This window comes from Capsicum annuum, chromosome 7 (genome assembly GCF_002878395.1).
Source record: "Capsicum annuum cultivar UCD-10X-F1 chromosome 7, UCD10Xv1.1, whole genome shotgun sequence".
Taxonomy (NCBI): domain Eukaryota; kingdom Viridiplantae; phylum Streptophyta; class Magnoliopsida; order Solanales; family Solanaceae; genus Capsicum; species Capsicum annuum.
Window position 1 is genome coordinate 196,209,378 of NC_061117.1, and position 9,290 is coordinate 196,218,667.

Below are 9,290 nucleotides of genomic sequence, written 5' to 3' on the forward strand. Positions count from 1 at the left end.
ATTGATTAAAGGTGGATTCTAACCATGATTTAAATAATAAATTTTTCATGTATTTGCTTTCAATTTTTTTAGCAATCCACAATTATAGCTACAAAGTTATTTTATTTGGCACAATTCGTAAATATTTTTTAAAAGTTCTCTTTAATTTATTTTTTCTTTTTTTTTTTTTTATTTTCTTACGTATTCACTGTATTAACGTTTATTAGTTTTAAAACTTTACTAATTCTCCTTTTTCCAAATTTCTCAACTCTCTTTTCTACTCTTCGTCCAAAATAATATTTGTTATAAAAAAATTGACAATACCAAAATTATGATGATAGAAAAATCTTTTTTTTGTCAATTTGAATCTATGAATCTAGCAAAGTATTGTAAGAACACAATTAAACATCATCAAATACTACGTATAAATAACTAATCAGTATAATTGAAAGAAACTTGATTATTAAAAATGCTGAACTTCATTCCTACTTACAGTTAGTTTCAAAGAAAAAGTGTAAAATAAGTAAAATGATATCAAAAGATTCAAGGAGAATTGGAAGATATAGACACTAGACAGTGAACAACGTAAGAAAATTTAAAAAAGGTGAGAAAAAATTAAAGAGAACTTTTTAAAATATTTAGGGATTGTGTCAAATAAAATAACTTTGTAGCTATAATTGTGGATTGCTAAAAAATTTGAAAGCAAATATATGAAAAATTTATTATTTAAATCATGGTTAGAATCCTACTTTAATTAATTAAATCTTAACCATTAACTTCAACTCATCCAAGTAAGAACTTGGGGAAAATGGAAAGAATGAAATGGAGAGGTGCCCCATCCTAGTATATTCCCCTAACATTTTCTGCGTGGATTTTCGTAGAATGGACGAACATATGGACGTTATTCGATCACCAATTTGTGAAGAAATGTCTAATGGAAATGCTAACGATACGAAGAATTTGGTTGACTGGCCAAGAATCATTAAATTGATAGCTAATAAGTCGCATTCTGTTTTTGATGGGTACGTTTTCGATAGCTAATAAGTCGCATTCTGTTCTTGATGGGATTATTCAAGATACTGCTAATTTGAATTTTGGATTTGTATCGTCTCCTCCACCATTGCTTGAAAGAATTGTAAGGTTTCATATAATGCCGAAGAGGTATACTTTTATGGAATTGGCTTTCTTGCCTGATGTATCATTACTCAAGACACTGGCTCCTGGTTTGAATGCTGCTATTTCTAAGAGTAATTGTTCGCCTCTTTTGGTCATTGATGGCGTGGAGATGACAGCACCGGATATTTTCGTGTCCGAGAAGTTCGACATTCATGGAATGACTCGGCATTTTGAGTTGGAAAATATAAGCTTTCTTAGTTTTTGCCAGTAAAGCATTAGCATTTCTGTTGGATGCATGTTGAAATAGTGCTTCTTATGGCTAATCTTGCAGCTCCAAAATTGTTGCTGGATGCAAATACGCAACCAGAATAGTGAAACACTATGTTACACATTTCTAATTTCTATCATACTCGCTATCAATGTCCATATTGATTTTTCCTCTTAAAAAACTTCAAATAGATATTAAGGCCACAATACTTTCTGCAACAAAATCCGAAGCCACAATCATATAAATCAGCAAACTATACAGAATAACTGTCCATTACATAAAAACTATATTCGAATAAAGCCTCGACAAACATGTGACTGATATTTTGTAAAACAAGCATACAAACTAGCAAATAAGTCTCCACTGTGCCAACACATAATATCATACCAGTTTCCCAAACCAAAAAAAAAAAAAGAAATGCACAAATGTGTACTGAAACTGAAGATTGGAAATCCTATAATTTCAGTGTACTTCCTCGACTTCACCTTCATTGCCTCCGTGACACGAAATCACGTCTTGTTCTTCCTTGTTTTCCACTTCTTCCTCTGGCTTTGTCCAATATCCTAAACCCTCAACGTTACATGGGAAGTTTTCCAGGGAGTTGCAGTGGCTGATTTCTAAGTATTTGAGGGCAGGCATTGCACTTTGGAATGTTTCCCATGTTTCCTTCAGCCTTGGCAGGAATTTCAAGCACAGTCCTTCGACGTTCCAGCTACCCTTATTATCTCCCCAGAAATTTTCAGTCATGTGACTAATCACTCTTGAATCTTCGATGCAAAGGTACTGCAGTTGGGGAAGTGAAATGGGGTTGAGCCATGCTGGTGTGGTTTCTCCAAGGAAGTGCCTTAGATATAATTCTTCAACATGCGTTGGTGGTGATAGGTTATCCAGTTTCCTTATGATGTCCTTGTTTTCACAGTCGCCTGCATTGATTGATAACACCCTTAGTAGTTGAAGTTGTTTCAGTGCAGCCAATTCCTTCTCCTCTATCGTGCTTTCCTCCGTTATGTCTAATTGCAGTACTCGAAGTTGAGTCAGTGTCACGACCTCACTAAGGCGACAGGCTTCTGTTGTTGCTAGACTCGGTATCTTGAATCCATACAGCTCTTCAAGATTTGAAAGCCCAGAGAGACCTTGTGGTAAGCATGAAAAAGATGGACAACCTCCAACATCAAGAATTGCCAATCTTGGAAGTGTTGTGATTGATGTTGGTAGCCTTTTCAGTTCCTTGCATTCTCTAAGGACCAGTATTTGGAGGCCCCATAACTTCCTCACGGAGTCGGGAATTTCTTCCAGGTTCGCAACATCTCTAAGGTTTAAATACGCTAGTCGCTTCAGTGATGTGATCCACTGCCATAAATCAAGTAAACAGATATTGTCAAGCTTGACAAATGACAAGTCCAAGACCCTTAGAGTCTTGATTTCAGCTAGAGCAATTTTCCTGTTGAAGCCAATGAAATTTGTAGTAGTGAGAAGAAGTGCTCTTAGTTTTGAATTCCCAGCCAAGGACTGGAAAGTTGTTTCCTTGCTGACCCCCAAGTGCCTAGAGTAAACTGTGGCTATATGCCGGCCTCTATTAAAGCTACAAAATTTCTCGTCTTCTGCGACTAGAATTGTCATGTCCCTAACCATGTCATGCATCTTGCAACTGTAAACTCTGCCATCAAAGTTTCTTCTTTGGACAGCTTCAACCAAGCACCTACTTACCAGTTCAGATAAATGATTAAAAGCTACGTCTGTAGCAGTTTCTGTGCCATCGGCACGAACAAATCCTTCCCCTACCCACCAACGAACCAATTGTTCTGCCTCAATTTCATGGTCATCTGGATAGATTGAGAAGCACAATATGCACTGTTTTAGATGAGAAGGAAGCTCATCATAACTTAGCTGCAAAGAAGCCATTACAGAGAGATTGCTTTCACAATCCGATACCAATTTCTCTCGAAAATTTTCACATATCCTCTTCCACTCCCCGAGGGAATGAGACTTTGATGATAACATCCCACCTGTGGTCTTGATGGCTAGAGGAAGACCATGACATTTGCGCACGATCTCTCTTCCAACTTCTTCCAATTGAGTATTGCACTTCCCTTTAGTTGACAAAAGTGCAACTTTGCAAAATAACGACCAACTCTCTTCATCATCAAGCAATCTTGGTCGATGAATTCTTGATTCTGTGGCTCCCATCCTCTTGACTACATCCTCATTTCTTGATGTAATTATAATACAACTATTGTGCTCTATAAACTTGGGTAATCCCCTTGAGATCCTATCCCACCATCCATCATCAATACTCCATACATCATCCATGACAATCAGGTACGACTTACGTGAAAGAGCTTCACGAATTCTGTTTAGCAGGTCTCCTTTGTCAGTTCCACTATCATCTGCACTCAGCTGTTTCAAAATTCCCTTCATGATGGAAAGCTCATCGTAAGTTTGAGATATTGAAACCCAAACCTTCTTTTGAAATCTCACATTCACTTGTCTGTCATGGTAGATCTTTTGCGCGATTGTGGTTTTACCCAAACCACCCATACCTACAATGCCAACGCGATGTAATGACTCGCTGTGACACAGGATCCAGTCTTTGATTTTGCTTGTATCTTCTGATAACCCCACAATTTCAGATTGGTTAAAAATGTGTGAGGTCCATCTCGTTGGTCTACTTCTTCTTCCATCACTTCTTGATTGTTCAGCTATTGGACCAACAAAGGTCCTCAGTTTCTGATGCATTTTCGCTATCTCCTTGTTGAGTTCTGTCAGCTTCCTTCCAGTGTTGTATCTGAAAGAAATCTCCCTCAGAGACGGAAACAAGCAAGAAGGATTCCCTTTCATCCTCAGATAGACTTCACGAATTTGGCAATCCGTGATCACATTATCAGCTTCATAAATTAGTTCATCAAGGTCAGATAAGGTTGACTTGACAGACTTGTTTTTTCCTTTCATCTTGTTTGCTTCAGTGAGATACGCACGCATGTGATTCAGCTCTCTCTTCATCTCCGCAAACTGACTTTCAAATTGGATAGCATATTGAGCATGCATATTCACTTGTTTTGACAAGTCTGTTACGATAAGGCTAGCTACAGCACTTGTGATTGGGTCTCCCATATCTCAGCTGCAAATTTATCAAAATTGAAAATGTAATGAGTCCTCGTAGACACTAAAGGAAGCAGAAAACAAGAGTCCTGCTCAATGGTAATTAAATGTTTCTCTCTTTTTGGTATTAGTCATCTGATACAGATCCTATATCAGTTATTACTTCATCTACCGACAATTATTTGCTGTCGTATCAGATAAATGTTAGAAGAGAGTTTAGTGTTGTATAGTTACGGTCTTTCATGTAAACGGTCCTGTAGCACTCAAAATTTTCTCTAGATTCATCTACTAGCCTTATTAAATTCTTCCAGATTTTGTCAAACTATCTGTATTATTGGAAAGGATTATTAAATTCCAAATTTTCTCTAAGTGTCACGAAGTGTTGGATTATTGGAAATGTCCAAGTCTAAGGTCAATTCTTGATATATGAGTTGTATAAAATTTGAATCTAAAGAAGCTATTCTGAAGCTTTTAGTAAGTTATATGAAATGATATGGTTATAGTTATCAGTAAAAGGATGCATGATATGTCTCTTAAACAATTGCATCCATTTAACAAATGTTTTTGTTAAAATATTAAAGTAGATTTTTTGGAATCATAGATTTCTAGTTAAGTCTCTAGAATAGTCTAGTAAATTTTTAGGATAATCATGTTGAAGAAATATCTAGATATTTATGTAATTCTAGTTAGAAGAATCTAGAAAGGAATGGTGTAGAAAGAAATATCAAGCTATGTCGAATGGTGTAGTCTAGAAAGGAAAAGATCTAGAGGGTGCTAGATATTTGAGGGAGATATTTGTATGAGAACACTCTAGATTTATAGTATCTAGAATATCTCTACACAAATATAAATAGGGGATGACATTAGGCATTTCTAACTATCTAGAAAAATAGAAAACACTCATAAAATTTTCAGCTTCCCCTTCTTCACTAAAGTCTATTTTGTAGCAATTTACAGCTGCATCATTTTCATTGTTTTCAACTTCTTGTTTTCCAATCCCTCTTCCCTTTCTTTTGACAGTTTTTAGCAGATTCCAGTTTCACTTTTTATGATAGACAACACAACAACAACATACCTAGTATAATCTCACAAAGTGGGGCCTGGGAAGGGTAGATTGTATGCAAACCTTATCTAGATAGAAAGGTTGTTTCCGATAGACCCTCAGCTCAACGAAAAGTAGTCCAGAAAAAAAGTAACAAAAGTTTAAGACACTTGGGTGAAATATTAGAAGGTTTCTGCATCAGTGTTTTAGCAAGACTGACACTGGAATTATGCATGTTGGGTGTTGATTTCTCATACGGTAACTCAGTTAATAGTTATCATCTCATAAAGTCACATTTCTTCTTTATTTCAATGTCGTTTTAATAGAAAGTGACTTTTTGAGATAGTAACTATTACTTCAGTGACCATCTGAGAAATCAACTCTGCATGCTGACAACAGTGTTACGGAACTGAACATGTTTGGGAAGCAAGGGAAAATAATTGGTCGAGGAAAGTAAATCAAATTATCACAAAGATGCTCTATTGATGTAATCTGAAGAAAACATTGAAACGGTCTGCTGGTGAGATGATATAAAATGGGAAATAAGCACTAAAAAAAAAAAAAGAACCTTTTTATTAAGTTAAGTCTTTAATTTTAAGTTTCCACGTGATATGTTTAAGACAATAAGATTAAAGAATAATTTGATACATTCAGCGTATCTTGAATTTAAGATGACAAAATTCAAAAGTCATTCTTAAATTTCAGGGTCAAGTTAAAATCACAAACTAATCGGAATGAACGAAGTATATTGTAACTTTTCAAGATGAATCTTGAGATTTCTTACCTCACTGTTAGTTGATATTCTGATAACAATTTTGATCACAGGACTTAGAAATCCAGCAGTGTCTCCCCCAATAAAGCTCTTCAACGCCTAATAACAAGTGATGAATTCAAATAAAACTAAAACAGAAAATGGAACATAACAGAGATACATAAAGAATGTATAACCCTTTAGAGGAACTAAGTATATGACAATTAAAAGTAAAATAGTATAACATGTTTTACATCACCTATTGGCATAACTAAGTATCGTATCATAATTTTTTTAAACAGTTAGTATGATTTAAGTATAATAGAGTATAAACTACATGTTAAATAACAACAATAACATATTTAGTACAATTTCACAAGTAGGATCTGTGGAGGGTAAAGCGTATGCAGCCTTACCCCTACCTTGCGAGAGTATATAGAGAGACTGTTTTTGATAGACTCTCAACTTGTGTAAGCATATCAAAATCAAATATGTAAATCAAATACACTAGCGTATAAGTCATATTGAGAACAATTAAGACGAGAACAAGTAGCGATAACAAGTAACACGAAAACTGAAGTAAAGGAAGAAAAATATGACATGTTAAACAGCAACATTAAAACAATGAAGCATAGTATAAGAATGGAAGAAAGGGATATTTACCTTAAGCTAGTGATTACAAGTCTACAAATCAGAAGAAAAAGAAAGATTTTGCTTCTTCAAACTTGGGAAGTGCCTATATAGAATTTAGAAAAAAATACAAAAATGAGCAAGGTCCCTTTTCTCCTTTAATGTATCAAAAATGATAACTAGAAGGTAGGAGATTCCATTTTGTTTGTGGTTATTATCAATGCTATTTTAAGAGATGGGTAAGTAAAAAGAACACATGAGATTTTTATAGGCTCATTTTCTTTTTCACATTTTAAGTAGTCATAGGAAATTATTTTCTTTAATTACTGCTGAGGCAACTAGAAATTTCTCCATATGTTAAACAGTTTTAAGATTTGTTTTATTTGCATTTCCTTTTTAGGAGCCACATTCTGTGTTTTTTTTGGCACTACTTGTATCGAAAATAATCTTTCTACTTTATAATGACAAGGATAAAAATTGTGTACATTTTATCCTACACAAATTTTACTTGTTAAATTATACTGAATATATTATTGCTAATCCAAGTCAAAATTGCTCATTCTGAGGTTACCAATTTGTGCCACTAATTTTTTACGTAGAATAAGATATCTACGTAAGATCTCTTAAGGTGAGTCTCTTCTCATAATATATATATATATATATATATATATAGTCTTAAAAATGTTGTTTTAACTGTTTTCCCTTCACTAAAAGTCTTTATTTTAGACAAAATCGTCTTTTCTCTATTTTCCTAATATTTAAGAGTTAAAAATTAATTAAATATATTTATGGTAAAACATTTACTTATTAGAAGTCAACAGAATTAATGACAACTAAATACTTTTTTCATTAGTTTAATAATTCTAAATTAATTTAAATTTGATTTTAAGAATATTTGAAAAATCTACAAATAAATATAAAATCATTAGAATTAGAAAAATTTAAGAAGTACCAAATATTTGAAAGTTTTAAGTATGTAATAAGAATATAATTAATTATTTTGTAAAGATTTGACTTTAAAAACAAGAAAATATTTTTAATATAGAAAAAAAATTGTACTTCAAATCTGGTTCAAATTGATGTGTCTCTCTCATCCTCTAGCAGTAAGGGAAAGGGATATTGCATGACAAACGCAAAAGTGATATCCATTAACCATTTGGAACTTCTTGAGGTAAAATATATATGTGTTTATTCTAAAATATATATTTATGTTTACATTATTATATTAGAATGTGAAGGATCTTTGAAAAGTGATTTAAATTTTTTGCACTTCATTAAAAATCTCTGCAACAGACAAAATCATTTAATTTTAAATAATCAAACATTACACGTGCGAGGCACGTACAATTAAACTAGTCTTATATAAACGACATAATACATAAGCATATCATTTAACTTGGCTCAACTGAATCTATATCCTTCAACTTTGGATGTGTACAAGTAGATACTTAAACTTGTATAAAATTGAACAAATATACACATGCATCTTACATGGCCAGCTCACATTAATTGTCACGTAAGATGTGTGTGTCTAACTATTCAACTTTATACAAGTTTAAGTATCATCTACTTATACACATCCAATTAAAGTTGAAAGACATAAATACCCTTGAGGTTAAGTTAAAAGACACATTCATATAGTATCACTACATAAAATGACGGGGAAATGACAGAAACAACACTTCAAATTAAATTATTTTTATGAAAATAGTCATGGAATTTAAATTCCACTTCTAGCCATTTCAATTTGTTGGCTTGTACCATGCCATTTCTACACACCTTCTATACAGCTTCTATACATAAAAATATTCTATACGAAAATTATACAGTTTTGATGCACAATTTATACAATAATTGTACATTATATATATATGTATATATGCTAGAATTATACAATTTTTATATATATATCTTATATAGATACATATTTTATATAATAATTATAGCATTTTTATAAAATTATATTTAATTATTATTTCTAAACAATAAAAAAAAAGTAAAATATTTTTCAGTTAAAAAATTTATAGCAAAAAAAAAATTGAAATATCTTTAAAAGGGCCGAATGATCCAAGTTGAAACTGTATCAGTATTGTCTATGGATTGTATCAGTATAGTATATGAATTGTATCTGAACTACATGGGTCAAAGTGATCCAACTAGAAAATGACTATAAAGTGAAAATACTTTATCCGATTGATTATTTTTTGGCAAAATCTCAGACTTGCACTATTTATTTTAAAAAATACTAATGGGTCAAAGTGACCCAAACTAGAAAATAACTATAAAGTGAGAATACTTTATCCGATTGATTATTTTTTGGCAAAATCTCAAACTTACATTATTTATTTTAAAAAATACTACACAGTGTACTTTTCCTAAAATGACAAATACATTAAAAAATAATT

At 32.6% G+C, this 9,290-nt stretch overlaps 1 protein-coding gene across 1 annotated transcript; it reads right to left on the reverse strand.

Annotated features, from left to right (window-relative positions):
• Nucleotides 1-1,576: 1,576 nt before the first annotated feature.
• Nucleotides 1,577-7,216, reverse strand: LOC107878280 (disease resistance RPP13-like protein 4). Its single transcript, XM_016725216.2, has 3 exons — nucleotides 6,919-7,216; nucleotides 6,289-6,375; nucleotides 1,577-4,481 (listed from the first exon to the last, which is right to left on the reverse strand). The coding sequence occupies exon 3, from the start codon at nucleotides 4,472-4,474 to the stop codon at nucleotides 1,826-1,828; it is 2,649 nt and encodes an 882-aa protein (XP_016580702.1). The 5' UTR covers nucleotides 4,475-4,481; nucleotides 6,289-6,375; nucleotides 6,919-7,216; the 3' UTR covers nucleotides 1,577-1,825.
• Between the last annotated feature and the right edge of the window lie 2,074 nt (nucleotides 7,217-9,290).

What these genes read in the sequence shown, in the direction of transcription:
- LOC107878280 (XM_016725216.2), bottom strand. Translation starts at nt 4,474, where the DNA reads ATGGGAGACCCAATCACAAGTGCTGTAGCTAGCCTTATCGTAACAGAC.